The sequence below is a fragment of the Haliotis rubra genome, unplaced genomic scaffold (assembly GCF_003918875.1).
Source record: "Haliotis rubra isolate DU_JTF1 unplaced genomic scaffold, ASM391887v1 Scf281, whole genome shotgun sequence".
Taxonomy (NCBI): Eukaryota; Metazoa; Mollusca; class Gastropoda; order Lepetellida; family Haliotidae; genus Haliotis; species Haliotis rubra.
The window spans coordinates 1,260,817-1,282,249 of NW_025766903.1; the positions used below are offsets into that span (position 1 = coordinate 1,260,817).

General features: G+C 44.1%; 2 protein-coding genes and 4 long non-coding RNA genes across 6 annotated transcripts; 3 read left to right on the plus strand and 3 right to left on the minus strand.

Moving 5' to 3' along the window:
- Positions 1 to 1,619: 1,619 nt before the first annotated feature.
- Positions 1,620 to 2,660, plus strand: LOC124281282. The gene is made up of 2 exons (XM_046717316.1): positions 1,620 to 1,726; positions 2,018 to 2,660. Exon 2 carries the CDS (start codon positions 2,082 to 2,084, stop codon positions 2,532 to 2,534), a length of 453 nt encoding a protein of 150 aa, XP_046573272.1. The 5' UTR covers positions 1,620 to 1,726; positions 2,018 to 2,081; the 3' UTR covers positions 2,535 to 2,660.
- Positions 2,661 to 6,256: 3,596 nt separating this feature from the next.
- Positions 6,257 to 8,216, plus strand: LOC124281281. Its single transcript, XM_046717314.1, has 2 exons — positions 6,257 to 6,384; positions 7,087 to 8,216. The coding sequence occupies exon 2, from the start codon at positions 7,095 to 7,097 to the stop codon at positions 7,767 to 7,769; it is 675 nt and encodes a 224-aa protein (XP_046573270.1). The 5' UTR covers positions 6,257 to 6,384; positions 7,087 to 7,094; the 3' UTR covers positions 7,770 to 8,216.
- A 1,056-nt stretch (positions 8,217 to 9,272) lies between these two features.
- On the minus strand, positions 9,273 to 9,590 carry LOC124281283. The gene is made up of 2 exons (XR_006899890.1): positions 9,549 to 9,590; positions 9,273 to 9,359 (listed from the first exon to the last, which is right to left on the minus strand). It is a non-coding gene; the product is annotated as an uncharacterized LOC124281283 (long non-coding RNA).
- A 5,625-nt stretch (positions 9,591 to 15,215) lies between these two features.
- Positions 15,216 to 21,377, plus strand: LOC124281284. The gene is made up of 5 exons (XR_006899891.1): positions 15,216 to 15,341; positions 18,044 to 18,197; positions 20,137 to 20,277; positions 20,559 to 20,627; positions 21,297 to 21,377. It is a non-coding gene; the product is annotated as an uncharacterized LOC124281284 (long non-coding RNA).
- LOC124281286 lies at positions 18,071 to 18,412 on the minus strand. The gene is made up of 2 exons (XR_006899893.1): positions 18,367 to 18,412; positions 18,071 to 18,227 (listed from the first exon to the last, which is right to left on the minus strand). It is a non-coding gene; the product is annotated as an uncharacterized LOC124281286 (long non-coding RNA).
- Positions 18,440 to 19,227, minus strand: LOC124281285. Its single transcript, XR_006899892.1, has 3 exons — positions 19,198 to 19,227; positions 18,755 to 18,834; positions 18,440 to 18,606 (listed from the first exon to the last, which is right to left on the minus strand). It is a non-coding gene; the product is annotated as an uncharacterized LOC124281285 (long non-coding RNA).
- Positions 21,378 to 21,433: the final 56 nt, after the last annotated feature.

Sequence of the window (21,433 nt, forward strand, 5' to 3'; positions counted from 1 at the left end):
TTGTTAACTGTGGTGTGTCCTGACAACTGAGTTGTTAACTGTTGTGTGTCCTGACAACTGGGTTCTTAACTGTGGTGTGTCCTGACAACTGAGTTGTTAACTGTGGTGTGTCCTGACAACTGGGTTGTTAACTGTGGTGTGTCCTGACAACTGGGTTGTTAACTGTGGTGTGTCCTGACAACTGGGTTGTTAACTGTAGTGTGTCCTGACAACTTTGGTTGTTAACTGTGGTGTGTCCTGACAACTGGGTTGTTAACTGTGGTGTGTCCTGACAACTGGGTTGTTAACTGTGGTGTCCCTGACAACTGAGTTGGTTAACTGTGGTGTGTCCTGGACAACTGGGTTGTTAACTGTGGTGTGTCCTGACAACCGGGTTGTTAACTGTGGTGTGTCCTGACAACTGGGTTGTTAACCGTGGTGTGTCTTGACAACTGGGTTGTTAACTGTGGTGTGTCCTGACAACTGGGTTGTTAACGGTGGTGTGTCCTGACAACTGAGTTGTTAACTGTGGTGTGTCCTGACAACTGGGTGGTTAACGGTGGTGCGTCCTGACAACTGGGTTGTTAACTGGTGGTGTGTCCTGACAACTTGGTTGTTAACTGTGGTGTATCCTGACAACTGGGTTGTTAACTGTGGTGTGTCTTCATAACTGGGTTGTTAACTGTGGTGTGTCCTGACAACTTAGTTGTTAACTGTGGTGTGTCCTGACAACTGGGTTGTTAACTGTGGTGTATCCTGACAACTGGGTTGTTAACTGTGGTGTGTCCTGACAACAGGTTGTTAACTGTGGTGTGTCCTGACAACTGGGTTGTTAACTGTGGTGTGTCCTGACAACTGGGTTGTTAACTGTGGTGTGTCCTGACAACTGGGTTGTTAACTGTGGTGTATCCTGACAACTGGGTTGTTAACTGTGGTGTATCCTCACAACTGGGTTGTTAACGGTGGTGTGTCCTGACAGCAGGAGTTGTTAACTGTAGTGTGTCCTGACAACTGAGTTGTTAACTGTGGTGTGTCCTGACAACTGGGTTGTTAACTGTGTGTGTCCTGACAACTGAGTTGTTAACTATGGTGTGTCCTGACAACTGGGTCATTAACGGTGGTGTGTCCTGACAAGTAGCAGTTGGTCCCAGTTACAAGTAATATGGAATACGATAATACCCCTGTTGTCAGTGGACCACACTGTTACAACTCACAACCCTCTTTCATACCCAGTACATATAATCGAGACTGACTATTCTCCGACGTTGATGTAATATTGTTCACATGAGTTTCAGTTTGAGACAGGATCGATACACTACAGACTTCACAATTCAACCCGATTGTTCACCCAACTTTTATTTATTGTTTGTGTTGCGCAGTTCACCACCCGATGTACGGCTGTCTAAATTAGACTGTGTGTGAATTTCCAGATATATTTACGGCAATCGACTCATATCCATTCCTTTGTTCGTGGTGCGTGTAGAGACAAAGGTGGAGGTCCTAGGAGACACCAGGGCGTTGCTGGAGCTGTGCGTTGTCGCTATTTCCGAACAGTACAGATTCAAGGTATTAAAGGAGAGGACACGGAAGCCGGGATGCCATTCACCAGACAGTTGCGAGTTGATCATTGTCGTTATTTCCGAACAGTACCGAGGTATTTCGAACAGAACCCAGGATTTCATCCATCAGACAGCTGCAAAGGTCGGACCACTTCTTGAATCCACAAAGTACAGGCTCCGACACCTTGGTAGGTATTTGTTAACCAATAATGTTTTCAAGAAGGTGTTTTTTCCGTGTGGGGCTAGATGCCCTGTTTCAGCATTACCTTGGAGCAATCAAACAGTTAGGAGAAAATCAATGTTGTTACTTGTAATCACCTTTTATCAGTGATTGTTGTTTCGTAGCTTTGATGCTTAAAGATAAAGTGTTTCTTTATAATGTATCTTCATTTCTCAGATAGCTTGTCTATTTCGTGTGTTGAAAGTTAGGGTGTAATAAATAAGGATTGGGCATTTTTACTCGTCGTATATTTTTCTAGACCATGCCCGTTCACGATCTACACAAACCTTTGGAAGACTGGGCCAGGAGGCGAGGCCAGATCTATGACGAGGAAGCCAGGTTGGAGGTTGACACCCACAGACTGCGTATCAGCACCACCGAGTCCTCCATGTCCGAACTCCGGGTCGCTGCAAGATCAATTCTCCATCCGGGGTCTTGTTCAAGTCAAATACAAGAACAGTACAGACACCACCCAAGAGCACACCTTCATGGTGGAGAGACAAACCGAGGCAACGGTCACGACCTCTTTGGCAAACGGCTTCACCAGAAATGGCAACGTTGGAATACAGTTAAACGTTCCTGTTGACGTCTCCAAAGCTACTGGCAGCTTCGGGTCGAGCGTGACCGTGGACACCGAAGACGAGAACACTGTGAAACATGCCGTCAGCTGGGCCATCAACTCCAAGGTGAAAGCCCTCCAGGGGAGACAACTGTCGCTGTTCTTAAGATTATTGAGGAGAAGCATTACTTTACCTTCGAGGCCAAGGTCACCATGAAGGGACGGGTCCTGGTACGAATTATGGATGACGACGGAACTGTTCTGCGCGTCATGGAGAATGACCTGGCCACCATCTTGGAGGATGATAAAGAGTTTAAAAAAAAAGGGGAGTCAAAGGTTGACATGCAAACAAGAAAGGTCATATGGGATGTGTCTGGGTCGCTGAACTTCCGGTTCGGTGTGTCGCAGGATGTGGAGGTGTTTCACGAGGAAAAAACAAGCAGGCTCAATCACATCGCTAAAGTTTCGACACCATTCGTGCTCTGCTATAGTCAGATACTTGTTCATTTCTTCTCTCCAGATTTTTATGCAGAAATATCCTGAAGATTGTATGGGCAACTAGGCAGTCTGTTTTATCCTAATAAGTCTGTTTTATCCTACTAAGTTAATCAGCCCCACAACTCTCGATATCTACTTATCTTTACACGCATGATGATGGCAATAAAACTTGTAAGTAAACTTCTGACTTGACTTTTGGCTCTTTTGGTGAGATACCCGGTTATTATGACGGTTGGTTGGTTGTTTAACGCCGGATTCAGCAAAATTCCAGGTATATAGCAGCGGTATGTAAATAATCGAGTCTGGAGCAGACATTCACGTGATCAACGTCATGAGCATCGATTGGGATACGATGACATGTGTCAACCAAGTCAGCGAGCCTGACCACCCGATCCCGTTAGTCGACGCTTACGACTAGCCTTGTTGAAGGCCTATTCTAACCCTGATCTTCACGGGTTGTTGTGGCGGCCGTTTTACCTTCGTACATGGATCGCTCTAGGATGTTAGTTGTATAGAAACATCACCGTATAGGTGAGTGATGGAATGACTGGTCACGTCAGTGGCTGACTGGATGCACAACGACCCACGCCATGGAAGCACGATGACACACTGTTAGCCATGCCACACAGTTGGCAAGGTCACACGTTAGTCAGGCCACACAGTTAGACAGATGACACGTTGGTCAGGGTCCACACAGTTAGACCAGGTCACACGTTAGCCGGGTCACACAGTTAGACAGGTCACACAGTTAGCCAGGTCACACGTTAGTCAGGTCACACAGTTAGACAGGTCACACGTTAGTCAGGTCACACAGTTAGACAGGTCACACGTTAGTCAGGTCACACAGTTAGACAGGTCACACGTTAGCCAGGTCACACAGTTAGACAGGTCACGTTAGCCAGGTCACACAGTTAGACAGATCAAACGTTAGAGAGGTCACACAGTTAGACAGATCACACGTTAGTCAGGTAACACAGTTAGACAAGTCACACGCTAGTCAGGTCAGGTCACACGTTAGTCAGATCACATCAGTTAGTCAGACACACGTTAGTCCGGGTCACACAGTTAGACAGATCACACGTTAGTCAGGTCACACAGTTAGACAGGTCACACAGTTAGACAGGTCACACAGTTAGACAGATCACACGTTAGTCAGTAACACAGTTAGACAGATCACACGTTAGTCCAGGTCACACAGTTAGACAGGTCACACAGTTAGACAGATCACACAGTTAGTCAGGTCACACAGTTAGACCAGGTCACGTTAGTCAGGTCACACAGTTAGACAGATCACAGTCAGTTAGACAGGCAGGTCACACAGTTAGACAGGTCACACAGTTAGGCAGGTCACACAGTTAGACAGGTCACACAGTTAGACAGGTCACACAGTTAGACAGGTCACACGTCACACAGTTAGACAGGTCACACGTCAGCCAGGTCACACAGTTAGACCAGATCACACGTTAGTCAGGTCACACAGTTAGACAGGTCACACAGTTAGACAGGTCACACAGTTAGACAGATCACACAGTTAGCCAGGTCACACAGTTAGACAGATCACACGTTAGTTAGGTCACACAGTCACACACACGTTAGCCAGATCACACAGTTAGGCAGGTCTCACGTTAGTCACACAGTTAGCCAGATTACCAGGCCACACAGTTAGCCAGGTCACACAGTTCACGAATTAGTCAGGACACACAGTTAGGTCAGGGTCACACAGAGTTAGGTAATAGGTCACAGGTCAGTTAGTTAGCCAGGCACACAGTTAGACAGATCACACTGTTGTTAGATCACGTTAGCCGGTCACACGACAGGTGTTAGCCAGGTCACACAGATATATATATGGGAACTTAAGTGCATGACAGTGAGTGACACTAATTGTACATGTCAGTCCTATTTTCTACACTATAAGTCCCTAAACAGACATGTTTTATGGTTCTGATAACAGCAATCTCAAATTTAGGTTGCATACTCAGTTATTCTATTGACCATTTTATACAATTTATGGTACAACAGTTTGCCGTTTTGTCAATGAATACGAAGGAAAACATTTGTTGTGAATGAAAGTGTGTAGATTTTAATTTAAACCAAAACATACTCACAAAATATCATATATGTTCTTTTCCCCAAAATACCGGTTCTCATAAATAAATAGTGCAATGGGTATGGTTTTGAAAAGCGTATTGTGATATACCAGTATGTCGGTAATACCGTGTCGTCCCTAGACTAAACTATGTGTATCGTTGACACAGCATCACATACAGTGAACTGTATCTCTGTATCAGCATCATATATGACATATGTGTAGTCTAAACCACCAGTTCCCAAGCTGCAGCTGCTGGTGTGACAATATGATGTTTACTGGATCGGTAGTTACACCGAACAACGGAAACAGTCCGAGCCGACATTACCGTGACGGAGCAATGGAAACATTGTACCCAATGTATACTGGCCATAACATCCACCTTTCTGTTTAAAGCAATTGCGGAAAAGTGAGAACTACATGAGAGAACTACTATTTCATATATTTCTGAATACATTGTCGGTGATATAGAAGTCTCAAGGTGTGCTGCGACCTACAGTATCACGTTGTACTGCAGGGATGTTGTAGCAATACACCCCGGAATATGTATCGCAGTATTCAGATTCTGCTCTAGACAGGGTCCAGTGTATACAAGTAAAAGCAACTGTACTACCACCACCCGTCTTCCCGACGCGTCTCGAGGACTGGTCGACCCTGCCCACGCCCCCATGTTTCGTCACAATATTAATATCTACAAGGGTCACTTTGGGTTGATTTCATTAACCACAATATTGTTTAACTCAACTCATTAAGTGTGTATTACCATTCATAACACGACACATACAGGCTTATATCCGCACTGCAATGTATGGATCAAACCCACTCATGCGAATCAAGCATATTGACGGCTTGAGTCGCTACAGTGTACAAACCACACATCTATGTAGTGAATGTGTACATTTCACTCGAACACTAAGTATATTACACACGGGGTAGAATCGTTATGTAAATAAACATGAAGAGTGTATACACTTGTCTTACAGCTCGGCCCATGACGGTAACGTATGTGGGACGTGTTCCCGATACTCGGAGCGCGCTGTCGTTATCGATTGTATAGGTTTACCTGAGCGTGTTGTGTCGCGCAGTAGGTATAGGTACAGAATGATGTGGAGGTATTACCGTTGGTGATGTCATAAGTCTTATAGCTCACTTTATTTTGACCAACCACGTTGCCACACGCCACAGTCATAACGTGTGGTTATTTATAAAAACGTGAATCCCCCCCAGTCGACGACCACGTGCAGACAACGCCATGGAGAAACCAATGACTTGAGGAATTACCCGCTTAAAATATATTTGTAGAATATTCCAGGTTTGACATGGATTTATATTTAAATTCAGAACAGGGTATAAATGGTGATATTTCCAGGACATCATCCATTCGGAGACTGAGCTTCAGCCGTTTGCAGTATTTGCCGAATTCCCAGCGACCACAGACACTAATTGTTGGACTTCACTCCTAATAGGGCTACAAACTTCTCTCGTGAGTACCATCTTTTTCTTTGAGTTTGTTATTTCAAATTTTTATTTAATTTTGTACTTGATAAAATATATTTTGACTTCATGTGATCATGATACCACGATATTTTTCAATTATAAAGAATTTTCGTGGAAATATATGAAGTGGAAAGTATTTCTCAAATAATTACAGGACACCTGAAATATATATAGGGCTAACAGAGGCCATCACGACCCGAAATATCATGTCTACCTTACAGCTACCGTGTGAATAGACTTTCTCTTGTAATATTGTATAAACGTGCATGAAATATTATCCTATATCGTGTAAGTCGCTTTTTTTTAATCAAGAGACTTGGCTTCAATTGAAAAAGTGTATTGCAATTATAGCTGTAGTAAATGTGACCAGGTAAAACATGTAGGAAGCAGTCAGCGAACATACCATGACGTACTCACGATGTACAATGTATGAATAGGGCTTTGTCGTCAGCAGGCGTATAGTCTGTGTTACCAGGTATGTGTTCACATGTGTATCCGTGTACAAATAGCTTGTAAATTGTCATAAATTACTCAAGTAGTGAGAAATGGTTTTGTTGCGTGTGTATGTGTGGTGTGGTCTGTGTGCGTGCATGTGTGCATTCGTGCACGTGTGTGTGAGTGCGTGTGTGTGCAACTATTGACAAGTACAGTGTTTGTGGGTTTATTCATTTTACCCTTTTCTTTTCAGAAATCAACATGGGTGTGATCGATCTGGATACAGTTGTCAGGAAGTGGGTGGAGAACCGAGTGGGGGTCGGAAACGCCAGCAACAAGGCCATGGATATCGACTGGCACAGAGTCCACTTCTCTACCGTCAGTTCCAACTGTTACGAAAGCACCCAGTATCAGCAGCAACGCTATGGGGCACGAGGGTCCCAGAACACCGCGTCAGGCCGGTCCCAGGTTGTTTTCACGTCTAACTACGAGAACAACACGGGGGAGGTACAGAGCCACACCTTCCAGATGGAGAGGTCCACCGACGCTGTGGTCAGGACCAGTCTCACTAACGGCTTCTCCAAAGGCGGCGACGTCGGCATCAACGTTGACGTACCCGATACCATCTCCAAGGCGACTGCAAGCTTTGGCAACGACGTCCAAATACAACAGCAAGACGACAACACGGTCAAACACGCTGTCAAGTGGTCCCTGAACTCCACGGTGAGGGCCCAGCCCCACTCCCGGACCACCGCCAAGCTTTGTGTCACCGAGACGGAGAGCGAGTTCGACTTCGACGCCGAGGTGCACATCAGAGGTACAGTTCTGGTCAAGATGACCAACGGTGGGGCTGCCCAAACTGTAAGCCAGGGGACATTGCGACCATTCTACAGGACGAGACAGATAAGGGCAGATTCAACTCCGACAACAAGGTGACCATTCAAGGGCGGAAGGTCTCCTGGAAGGTTGCTGGGAAACTCAAGTTTAAATACGGCATTTCCCAGGATACATCTGTATCGAGTGAATCACTTTTGTAGATGGTGATACACTCTGTCAAAGACTATTGCAAGATGGTCACAGTCCGAGATCGGAAGGCGATACAAACGTTTGAGACATTTCTTGTTTATGAACTTTATACATGAGAGGAACTGAGATTAAGAAACAACTTTTCAGACATCCTCTGAAACTCTTAAAATGGTTCAAACTGCCACTTGATTACCTTTGATATCACCCTTGGTTTGACGCTGGAAAATATTTGACTTTTGTGTTTAATAATATTTCTGTGTATTATGTTGTTGTTTTCTACCATACAAGAATATAAGCATTACAAATTGTGCGATGTGTACATTTGTTAAAATAAAAGTGTAATCATCAAATAACAAACGTATTCTTCGCCTTTACATGTTATGATCATCTCGCTGCATAGGAATTAGTTCACGTAGGAACTGAAGGGAATCAACGGCAAACCCATGACTGGTTGAAACACCGTCATCCATCAACATGCCGCCGACGACTTTGCCAAGAGGTCTCCGGAGATTTTGGAATCATCAGTTTCCGGCGCTCTCGATTCCTTATTAAGTGACCCGAGGAGGTCAGCCATCGGCCTAAGTTGGCCTGCCAGAGGACTGTCAGCTGACCAGGTGGTCGATCTTCTAGCAGATACCATTTCATTTCAATGTAGCATAACGGGTCGGTAGCTGCTCACGGTATCGAACACTGGTTGCCTCAACCATACCCTAATATTTACCAAGTTAATACATAAGCCAAACAAAATGTATTTGGTCTTTTGTATAATAGGCAAAATGGGTAAAATGAGTTCATGTAAAAGGGATTTTACGTTCTCTTCTTTTAATGTTTCTGACCGGCTGCTACAACCGTTACATATGTGAGACGTAAATCTCATGATTTGAGACGATTAGTGAAAGAAGTTTTCTTTTCATCTTCTACACATACATGAAAAAGCTCAAGTTACGAAAACGAAGCTTTAAATTCTTATTTGATACTATCTAATCGTCCTTGATACCTGATTTCCCATGATACCTGATAGAACAAACATGAATGTTTGGTGAAAGTTTAATCAATGCACAGTACGCCAATATCAACAAGAGGGGAAAAATAGTTCACTGTACAGGTTCCACATTCGGCGGCCTCGTTCTGCATTCCGCCAGCAGATCACGGGGCTGCAACACCTAAAACCTATGTGCATCATGTGTGAAAAGGGTGTGTAGATGATGTAGTCAGTAGATGATGTTTCACATCAAAGGGAATTGAGTTACATTTCATTTAACGATCGTCTTTGACACTATGCATTGCTCACAAGGTTATTAATTTCAGCCGCTCACGCGCACACTCACGCGCATTCACACTATTACACGAAAACGCAAATGGACATGCGCACGTGCACGCACAATCACACGGAAACACAAATGGACATAACCTAGAAACCTATGCGTGTAAGAGTTCTTCAGTAACCTATGCGTGTGATAGTTCTTCAGTAACCTATGTGTGTGAGAGTTCTTCAGTAACCTTGTAGTAAATTCAGTAACTTAGTAAAGTTCATGTGAGGAGTTCTTCAGTAACCTATGTCTGTGATAGTTCTTCAGTAACCTATGCGTATGATAGTTCTTCAGTAACCTATGTGTGTGACAGTTCTTCAGTAACCTATGTGTGTGACAGTTCTTCAGTAACCTATGTCTGTGAGAGTTCTTCAGTAACCTATGCGTGTGAGGGTTCTTCAGTAACCTATGCGAGTGAGAGCCCTTCAGTAAGCTATGCGTGTGTGAGAGTACTTCAGTAACCTATGTGTGTAGAAGTTTTTCAGTAACCTATGTGTGTGAGAGTTCTTCAGTAACCCAGGTGTGTGTGTTCACTACAATGTATTGCAGTGTTTCTCTTAAGGTTCAGTCGTGTTCATAGCATTGAGTTTTAACAATAATTAGTTACCTGCAGTATATTACTATCTTATCTTAGGGATGGTACGGAAGTTACAACGCTTTCATGCTTTTGGAGTTGAGGGTAATCTGGAATATTCAAGAACAGCTGCAGAAAGTAACATCATTGTGTAGTAGTAACTAGTAGGTGTGGCTGTCGCCTCAACATGTCGTCAAGTTCGCAGTGGGTGAGGGAAGCAGTGAAATGCAAACAATAATTACCAGATTCTGGACCTTCGTCCTCGAACGCCAGCGCCGCATCAAAGAACTCATCCAGATCCACGGTGCCATCACCTTTGAACCATTACAGAAACCGTATCTGAGGACGTACTTGAAGTCGGTGAATCGCACCACAGTGGTCGAGTAAAACATTTGAATCTACAATTGAACTATTGTAAATAGTGATGCCCCAATATAAACCTTTGCTAATAGCCCATTAGTTAAATGGCTGTCTACATTGGTAGAGGTACATTTGGCCTAACAATGGGGATACCAGTGTGACTGACACAACCACCCCCACACACCTAGTGAGACAGCCACACGCACACGCACTCGCACACGCACATGCACGCACACACGCTTATACTGTTACGAGCTTCACGTAGACATCAACTCACGCTTGGCATCGGCCATGTTCATGAAGTGGTCGAGTTGGGCATCGCTGTGGTCGACTCCGAAGTAGCTGGCGGCCTCGGACCTGTCCACTAATCCGTCTGTGTTTGCGTCCAGAGCCCGGATCTCACGCCCAGTAAATTTTCTGTAGACGTGAACATTTTCAGTGACTGAACATGTGTTAGGAGCATTCAAAATGATTGAATTTCTAATCAGTCGGCATCAGTCGGTAAGCTCTGATACCTGCTGACCGGAGTCCCGTAACTGTGCGTATTGTTGATTCGCCGACATAGTGCATCTATGAGGAGGCGGTTGCGGAGGTGCACACGTACCCAGATACCCGTCTTCCTCTGACCTTGGTCTCTCTGTTCTCAGCCTGAACATTGTCCGACCTGCCTGCCTGAACCGTTCCAACAAGTTTCCAAGGCAACACAGGAACAGTCAAAGGTTCCTGCAACGTCGGTATGGGTTGCCCCCATCTGTATCATTCCAACGGCTGTGGCACGTGCATTTCCACCAGTATTTCGAAGTTCACGTGAATTCCAATTTTTAGCATGTTCTCAGAAACACGTGTATGGTCCCGGGACAGAAGTCACGTACACAAAGGTCGCGTTGTGTTTGCGACTATTTGGGTTTATATTCGTACTACTAACTTTTATGAACACACATGTATGTCATTTAGAAACTGGTCAAATGTAACACATTATTATATTTGGCATTACACTTTCTCAGTAAAGTACGGATTCCCATCCGTGATTCGAACCCACAGTCACAGTCTCAGCTACCGCGGCTTCTAGAAAAACGTTAAGTAGGCCCTAATCATAATTTCAAATGTGTGTAGTGCCGTTTATTTGATGATAACTTTGTGATGGATACCATCACTCAGGTGTTTGAAATGCGCGAAAAAACAACTGCGCGAACAGGCCTTTTGTGAACTTTCCGCGAAAATTGCACCCCGCGAAAATATATACGATTACAGTAGATGTTTTAATTTAAAGAGCAGTGTTTTCCTGATAGAAAAAGTAATTAACATTAAAATCATACTGAACAAAATACTGATAATCAAATCTGTGAACGAACCGTTTTAAAAAGGGCATAGATGAATGAAAACATTCTACATTTCGCCGCCTGAACGATGATGCCACACGTCACGTCTTGACGAGCTACAGAAACAAAGCCCAGTTCTCGTCAATCTGTGGAAGTCAACTGAACGGACTACTGACAATCAGCAATGACACCAGGTGTCCGAGAAAAGGGTAGTATGTTCTGTCCTACCAGTGACGCCGTTCAAAAGATTTTCACTAAGCCTTTACAGGCCGCCCCAGCGGCCATGCGACGGTGATGGCTTGTAAACAAACCAGACAATCAAGTGATCAATCAACCAAAACGTCCAGTGACACGATAGTGGATTTATTAATGTGAGCGTGAGTTAATGATTTGAGGTTTACGCCGGTTTTGGCAATATTCCAGCAATATCACGCGTGGACACCAGAATTGGGCTTCACACATTGTACCTATGTGGGGAATCGAACCCGAGTCTTCGGCGTTACGAGCGAACGCTTTAACCAGTAAGCTAGCCTACCGCCTCTTACTGATGACTTTTAGATACAGACTTGACTGGTGTCTGCTTAAAGTGACAATGCTGAATAACGTTGTTGAAACGTTATCTTTAACAGTGTACCATAATCAGTAGAACATTGAAACTAAGAGTTATTTCAACAAGATACTTTAACGGTAAATAGTAAATACCTGTAAAGCCCACACCCAACCTTTATTCCCGTGTGGTAAGGCCCGAAATATGTTTTAGCCACAGTGCCCAAGACTGGCTTGATGAAGGGTTTTAGTGTTCGGAAAGGAACTCTGAAGCGTCGAAATCGGACTCGTAACCACCCATCCGTTCCCATGACGACCAGGACAGCGGTCAAACATAGAAGATACACCAGCTTCATTCTCACTCTGAAAATAAAGTCAATTCGTGAGAGTCTCGGTAATTGGGACATGAGAATTTTGTAATTCCGGAAGATAAGTCAGCGAAGCCTGATTATTCGAGAGATTTTTTTAATCAAACCACGTTTTGGTCGATACATATTTTCTCTACAGTTATGCATAATGAACTCCACTGACGACTCGGAGAGAGAATCACTAGGGATATAGTGCAACAATGAAGAATGAAAGTATGGGTGCACACTCCTGCTGTACCGGGGCAGGAAGGGAAGCCATGGAAACCTCCAAAACACCCTCCCACCTGCAGTCAAGTTGAGAGTGCTTCTCTGTTTCTGCTATGTTACAGTGATTCCCAACACAATTCCAAGCCATTAAGGCAAAATAAACTGAATGAAATGATAACAGATACATCTATAAACATTTATCAAATCCACATTATATTAATAAGAAAAAAAAACAAGAAAAAACCCGGAAGTACCCCATGCATCCTGTGAGACAGCCTATAAGGACCCCAGAAGTATATTGTTTGGTGGTACACCCCAACCCCAACCCCAACCCCACCATCACGCCGTCAGTTTCCACCCACCACGCCGAGGGGCGAAATATTACATGTCGGGTGCAGATTTAACATGATTCTTTACGTTCATAACTTGCTGGGGGAAAGGTACGAAAGAATACTAATATAATCGGTAACATGAAACTGAGCTGTCTCAAAAAATAAAATAACAATGAAACAATGAAAAAGAAAAAACCAAATCGCGACATTTTTTGGTCTTGGTCAAACGAAACAACCAGAAACATGACAATTCATTTGGTCTAGACAGTTTCTCTTCTATGGACAGTTGTGATAGCACGCGGTCACTACAGTGTAAGGACAGCTAAAGCACACGGTCACTATAGTGTAAGGACAGCTAAAGCACACGGTCACTGCAGTATTGTAACCTTAGCAATATATTCAATAAGCCTACCTTTATCTGGGCGTTTGGCTCTGCGCATCGGCGTGTCGTACATCAGGCTTTTAAATACTCGGGGTGTGAAATTCACAAGCGGCGTTTTCCGGGGAAACTCACGACAAATTTCCATTTTTTCCCACAATGTGTGATGTCCGGGATGCAAGCTGATGTGCTGCAGATATATCTACACAACATGCTACTGGAACACAATCTAACACCACCATAACGATGTGGAAACAGAAGCTGGCCGTACACACGCAGGCCTTGGCCAAACATATAAATGGCAGCTCACGTATAATGAAAATCTGCAAGAAACCTGTGACCGTGCCTTAAAATCATGGTTTGAATCGATATACATTGTTTAAGTTAATACATATTCATTACCTGTCTGATGTTACTACATATTCCGTACCCACACGGACCGACACCCTGTTCTCTGTAACACACAGACACCCTGTTCCCTGTCACATACACCGACACACTGTTCCCTGTCACATACACAGACATCCTGTTCTCTGTCACATACACTGACACCCTGTTCCCTGTCACATACACCGACATCCTGTTCCCTGTCATACACAGACATCCTGTTCTCTGTCACATACACTGACACCCTGTTCCCTGTCACATACACAGACACACTGTTCCCTGTCACATACACCGACATCCTGTTCCCTGTCACATACACCGACACCCTGTTCCCTGTCACATACACCGACACACTGTTCCCTGTCACATACACACATATCCTGTTCCCTGTCACATACACAGACACCCTGTTCCTGTCACATGTTCCCTGTCACATACACTGACACCCTGTTCCCTGTCACATACACAGACATCCTGTTCTCTGTCACATACACAGACACACTGTTCCCTGTCACATACACTGGCACCCTGTCCCCTGTCACATACACAGACACACTGTTCCCTGTCACATACACAGACACACTGTTCCCAGTCACATACACAGACATCCTGTTCCCTGTCACATACACCGACACACTGTTCCCTGTCACAGACATCCTGTTCCCTGTCACATACACAGACACACTGTTCCCTGTCACATACACAGACATCCTGTTCCCTGTCACATACACAGACACCCTGTTCCCTGTCACATACACCGACACACTGTTCCCTGTCACATACACAGACACCCTGTTCCCTGTCACATACACAGACACACTGTTCCCTGTCACATACACCGACACACTGTTCCCTGTCACATACACAGACACCCTGTTCCCTGTCACATACACAGACACACTGTTCCCTGTCACATACACCGACACACTGTTCCCTGTCACATACACCGACACACTGTTCCCTGTCACATACACAGACATCCTGTTCCCTGTCACATACACCGACACCCTGTTCCCTGTCACATACACCGACACACTGTTCCCTGTCACATACAGACACACTGTTCCCTGTCACATACACCGACATCCTGTTCCCTGTCACATACACAGACATCCTGTTCCCTGTCACATACACCGACACACTGTTCCCTGTCACATATTCAGACACCATGTTCCCTGTCACATACGGGACATTCACTGTCATGTTTATCTAATAAATAAATGGTTGTGATCTTGAAGTCGTGAAAATAACTTTTGAAATTGACAACGTTTCTGCAACAAATTCTGCAGAGGGAACAAAACAGCAACTTATGTTATAACCTAGAGCTAACTAATACCAAACACGTAGAATATGTCACAATAGTGTTCCTGATTAGCTCCGATCAACGTATAGCAAGGACAGCATGGGACGTGTAGATAGCTGTTGTATTCCACCGTATTCTGTAACAACAGTAAACTACAAAGGGCCATGGTGTTACAATCAATACCACCAAATATACCTAACACCTCGTTACCTAACACAAAATCAGCATGTGTTACGGATAGCTCACATCCGGTTACACCAGAGTGTGAACTGCACTTATCACTCACGGATATCAGAAGCCCGTATCACACCTCCCGCCCGTCCCTGCGCCAGTCCCGCCTCTATATAGGAGCCCGATACCTCCTCACAGACGGCGGGCTGACAGGACGTCCACACAAGTGAGTATGCTTTTCAATATTTCATTGATACCTGCCTCGTTTTTAACAAAGTACCATGGGTGTGGGAATATCAGATCCTTAAATCATTGTCGGTGTGATTTAAAAGAACAAAGCGCCAGTGCCATAGTGGTCTAAGGAGTATAGTTCGCTGTTCAGAATAACGTCCCTTGTCCGTGTCAGGATTCGAATTGTGACTGCGAACTGATTATGACACGTTGTCTGTAAACATCATATTAGCGCGCGTTTTGACTGGACCTAGGTATTTCCTGCTAACACGTCTGGGTTTAGCTAACATGCGGTTCAAAGTGGAGGCTTAGCTCACACTCGCATATAGATACCCGTAGTTTAGCCAGAATGAAAGATAACTGTGTATTGACCGATTGATTTCTGAGTGGTGTATCTGTGTTGTGTATAGAAGTTGTATATATCTTAGTTCTATGTTTACCCATGTACATTAAAGTCAAGTACTTAAGTCGTGTGTCTTAGTCCTTTAGAAAGGTCGTCCTCTGTCCCAGTCTGAAAAATAAGTCGTGAGTCGGTGTCGCGATCTGTGTTGCGTATTTAAGCCACGCCATTAAGTCGTGTAGTTGTGTCATACATCTTAGTCGTGTGTCTATTCCCTGGACAGAATTCGTGAGTCTGTGACGTAAGCCCACGTCGTGAGTCTGTGACGTAAACCCACGCTGTGAGTCTGTGTCGTAAACCCACGGTGTGAGTCTGTGTCGTAAACCCACGCCGTGAGTCTGTGTCGTAAACCCACGCCGTGAGTCTTTGACGTAAACCCACGCTGTGAGTCTGTGTCGTAAACCTCAATTGTAAACCCAGTGAATGAATACTGGTCGTACAAGGACGTAAAATAATAATTAAAAAGTTATTCCAATCACGAGGATCGATGTCTGATGGAGTCTAGTCACTGGACTGGACTGTCCAGATTATACCAGTTGCCATGATATTACTGGAACTGCAGTGCGGCGTTAAATAAAACACAAGCCTTCCTTCGTCGTTTATCCAGACATCATATTTACGTGGTGTCGTTTATCCATACATCATATTTACGTGGTGTCAACATCGGTGCCAATATGAAATGTGGTGGCACGTGGTAGTTTGTACGGTGCGCAGGTCATAAATCAGCGTCGTCCGGCAACTTGGGTCTTACAATGTTGAGTATTTACTCCAGACACAGAGCAGTATGTTGATTCCCGACAGCTTGGGGTTTTTAGTCCTGCCCCAATGCTAAGCGCTTGTACCACTCGTGATGGGGGGTGTGGTCTTGTGAATAGAGGCCAGGTGACCGTGTTTGGCAACAGCACCTGAGAGTTTCTACTGTCCAACCAACATTAGAATGAGGTGCGCGTTTGTGAAAGCAGAGGGGGGAGCGTGCCGTGAACTGATCCACTACCCACTCGAATGGGGAACAGGTGTGAAAACTTCGCGCACGTGATTTTTGTGATCCTTGCAGTAATCACTTTCTATGCAATGATTCGGAAGCGTCGTGTTTCTGCTCGAGCATTTGTATACTAGTATCTTGTAAAGTGGACTGTTATAAAAGAGTATTAAACTCTGCAGATATTTGAAACTTATCATGTCGCACTCTAAATTGGGTAAACGGGGTCAAGTCATTCATTCACAAACACGTGAGAGGATGAAATCGAAAAACTTGTCGAACTTTTCGTCGATACAGATGACAGTGATATCAGTGATATTGATGACGAGTAGCAGATTCAAGAGACTTACATGTAGCAAATAGCAGACAAACTACCACTGGGCAATCAAATTACTAAGCTTTGTTTGTTTTATTTATTACTATCCCGTTTTGAATTTACATAACGATATTTCATTCCCCTCGAGGACAGCACAAGCGTATTATCCATAACATATTCACACACACAGAACCTGGGCTAGGACAGAAATTAACCTTTTGGTATTTTTTTTTATCGTTAAACACACAAACAATTCGAGTGTTGTATTGGGTTGTGTATGGAAATCGTCAACGGCAAAATAGCAAATAGAACCCGTTCCAGAAGAGCGAGAGTAGGCTGACAGGCTTCACAACAGTTTATCGCTTTACATACCCTCGGCCCCTTAATGGTAAAATGGACTGCACCGCTATTCAGATTCACGGGTTCAAATGACAGGTCGGCATTACAGTAGGACCCTCCTGCCCAACAAAGAAGTACATGGGATACATGTGGTCTCACTTTGGGGAAGCGAATTTGTTCAAAATTGCCTCTGTTCACCCAGCAGAAAATGGGTACCCGGTGGGATAAGTCATGTGACTATAACCTTCTAGCACCTAACAGACAGCTAGGTTATCCGGGGTAATAATGTGTTAGCGCCAAGAGCATCCTTACGAGTGTCGATATGCGTATTATAAATATAAACTGTTGTTATGCAGGTGACACGGTGGCATGGTCACGTGACTGTTAACTTTGGGATGTTGAGCTGCATACTGCTTAAAGAACTGCGAAAAACAATTACGTGCATATTGATCGAATGTTAGAGCTTTGAACATGCACCAACCGATAGCGCATTACAAGTACATGTATCCATTTTTAATCTTTATTTTTCAGAACAATTATATTATTATTATTATCATTAAGCCGACGGGTATATGAAACTGAAGCACTGCTAAAATTGGGGGCAAATTCATCTCATGGACTCTTCAACTTAAACATCGATGCAAGTTGGTTGATATATTGCAGGAACCATGAAGTTGTTCCCGGTGCTGCTGCTGTTTTCGATGTTGGTGCTGCTGCCGCAAGTCGATTCATTCAGTTGGAGACCAGCAATACAACTGGGTCGCAAGTACTTGCCCAAAATACATCGGGGGATAAAGGCCGGGTGTAATTTTTACAGGTAAAGCATTTGTACCATAGCCTGTGTTACCTCGAGAATCGCTGTATTTAGAGAATACAGCCTGTGTTCGCTGTATTTAGAGAATACTCCTCGAGAATCGCTGTATTTAGAGAATACAGCCTGTGTTACCTCGAGAATCGCTGTATTTAGAGAATACTGCCTGTGCTACCTCGAGAATCGCTGTATTTAGAGAATACAGCCTGTGTTACCTCGAGAATCGCTGTATTTAGAGAATACTGCCTGTGCTACCTCGAGAATCGCTGTATTTAGAGAATACAGCCTGTGTTACCTCGAGAATCGCTGTATTTAGAGAATACAGCCTGTGTTACCTCGAGAATCGCTGTATTTAGAGAATACAGCCTGTGTTACCTCGAGAATCGCTGTATTTAGAGAATACAGCCTGTGTTACCTCGAGAATCGCTGTATTTAGAGAATGCAGCCTGTGTTACCTCGGGAATCGCTGTATTTAGAGAATACAGCCTGTGTTATTCTCGAGAATCTGTTTTAGAGGAATACCCTCGAGAATCGCTGTATTTAGAGAATACAGCCTGTGTTACCTCGAGAATCGCTGTATTTAGAGAATACAGCCTGTGTTACCTCGAGAATCGCTGTATTTAGAGAATACAGCCTGTGTTACCTCGAGAATCGCTTTGTTTTTAGAATACAGCCTGTGTTTACCTCGAGAATCGCTGTATTTAGATAATACAGCCTGTGTTACCTCGAGAATCGCTGTATTTAGAGAATACAGCCTGTGTTACCTCGAGAATCGCTGTATTTAGAGAATACAGCCTGTGTTACCTCGAGAATCGCTGTATTTAGGAATACAGCCTGTGTTACCCTCGAGAATCGCTGTATTTAGAGGAATACAGCCTGTGTTACCTCGAGAATCGCTGTATTTAGAGAATACAGCCTGTGTTACCTCGAGAATCGCTGTATTTAGAGAATACAGCCTGTGTTACCCTCGAGAATCGCTGTATTTAGAGAATACAGCCTGTGTTACCTCGAGAATCGCTGTATTTAGAGAATACAGCCTTACCGTGTTTACCCTCGAGAATCGCTGTATTTAGAGCATGTTCCGAAGCATGGTTGTCTATTGCTCTGGGCCTGGCAGTCTGGAGACAACGACAGGTTCTGTCATATAGAAGGAATATTGTTGTGTATTACGGTAAACGAAACTCATAGAAAGGCAAACACTTATTGAGGCGTGTGTGGACGGCGGGTACGATTGGTTAGGAAGGACACCATTCGCAAACACCTGGTGTCATCACTGAATGACAGGGATCCGCTCATATAACTTTCACCGCTATTTTTGGGGACACAACTTTATTGCCACCACTGGTATCGTTTCGTTATAAGCTCAAAAGCATTTATCAGTGTGTTTCTTAACCTTATTCATTTGGTAGTTGGAACCGTGGGGTAGCTTAGTGGTTAAAGCGTTCGTTCGTCATTCCGAAGACCCGGGTTCGATTTCCCACATGGGTTACAATGTGTGAAGCCCATTTCTGGTGTCCCAGAAATGGTGTCCCTGGAATATTGCTAAACGCGGCGTAAAACCAAATTCACTCACTCACTCATTCAGCGGTGCAGGTTATACGCCCATGGTACAACAATACCACAATGCTGTGACAGTCACTGGACAGGGGTGTGGGACATGACATACAACTATTACCTGATACCAACGTGTTACAGGAATATACCCAGCTTGTCAAGCATACAGTTAATGGATCATGGGAGATGCAGTACTAAAGCAATACGTAATTGTCTTTATTATCACTCGGACTGGTGGGGTAGTTAAAGCGTTTGGTCTTCGCAACGAAGACGCGGGTTCGGATCCCCATATTGGTACATTGTGTGAATCCCATTTCCGGCTTACTGGAATATTGGTAAAACCAAACTCACACACTGACTCATCTCAGAACTACATGGTTCTGCGTTACAGGAAGTACGTCGGCCGCCAAGCAGAGCTCCTGGACACGAACAAAGATGGCCGCGTGGACAGGTCCGAGGGCCGCGAACTATCTTGGAGTGGATCACGAGGACGAAGAACTTCACGACTTCATGAACAAGGCTGATTTCAAACGTAAGTACCTCCGCCTGACGTTCACCATACATTGATCCGATGTACTTAGCGTGAAGCGCCTGGCCCTTGTGGTACCAGTATAATTTAACATTGATTTGGTAAGAATGAACAATGAAAATGTCATTACGCCATTCCTGCTCTCTTTAAACAGATTGACGTTCTAAAAGATATAAGACTCGTCTATATTTCGGTTTAGAATCGGAGTATCTGGGTTACGTTATGCTATGGCTTGTGTCCAAAACTCAGCTCACTATCTGAGTTGTCTCCCTTATGTACTGCAGGCGACGGCATCGTGGACTTGGACGAGTTCCTAGACGCCGCCATCATGGCACAAGCCCAGAAGGAACATCGTAAGATATTTCCATAGGTCTAATTCTGATCACAAGCTATAAAACCAGCACCTTGTCATAAATCACAACTTTCAACTACACTTTGCTAATACGGAACCAGGTCAGCAAGTAATATATACTTGCTGTCTTTCAGAATTTATGTTTCTTTGGTGTGTTTTTTTATGTTTCTACTATGGAATCTGTTCACCCACAGGGTTAGAGTTGGGTTAGGGGCGAACATATTCTATAGGGGAATCCTGGGTAGGGTTAGAATTAGATTAGGGGCAAACATATTCTATAGGGTCTCCTGGGTAGGGTTAGAATTAGGTTAGGGGCGAACATATTCTATAGGGTCTCCTGGGTAGGGTTAGAATTAGATTAGGGGCAAACATATTCTATATGGGTCTCCCTGGGTAGGGTTAAATTAGGTTAGGGCCGAACATATTCTATAGAATTAGATTAGGGTCTCCAGGTTAGGGTTTGAGATTAGATTAGGGGCAAACATATTCTATAGGGGCTCTGGCCTCCATCCCCTGGGTTAGGGTTGAAAGTTGTAGGCTAAGGCCGAATATATTGTACAAGGCTCCTGATTAACTATAAACCCTCTAAATCTTCAACTGAAAGGGTAACAGATGTTTCAATTATCATCTGTGGAAGGATATGCAATATTACTTCTTTTGTCTGTTTCAGTTGATTGAGGACCGGAACACATTTAACATCCATCTGTATCAACGCACACGCCAATATTCAATAAACTCTCTTTCCGTTTAATGTCAACTCTCGTTGTTGTGTTTTATACAGGTACAGTTTACATCGCTTCTGTCAAA

Bases quoted from the DNA above. Each gene is read 5' to 3' on its own strand.
- LOC124281282 (XM_046717316.1), top strand. From the start codon at position 2,082: ATGACGAGGAAGCCAGGTTGGAGGTTGACACCCACAGACTGCGTATCA.
- LOC124281281 (XM_046717314.1), top strand. From the start codon at position 7,095: ATGGGTGTGATCGATCTGGATACAGTTGTCAGGAAGTGGGTGGAGAAC.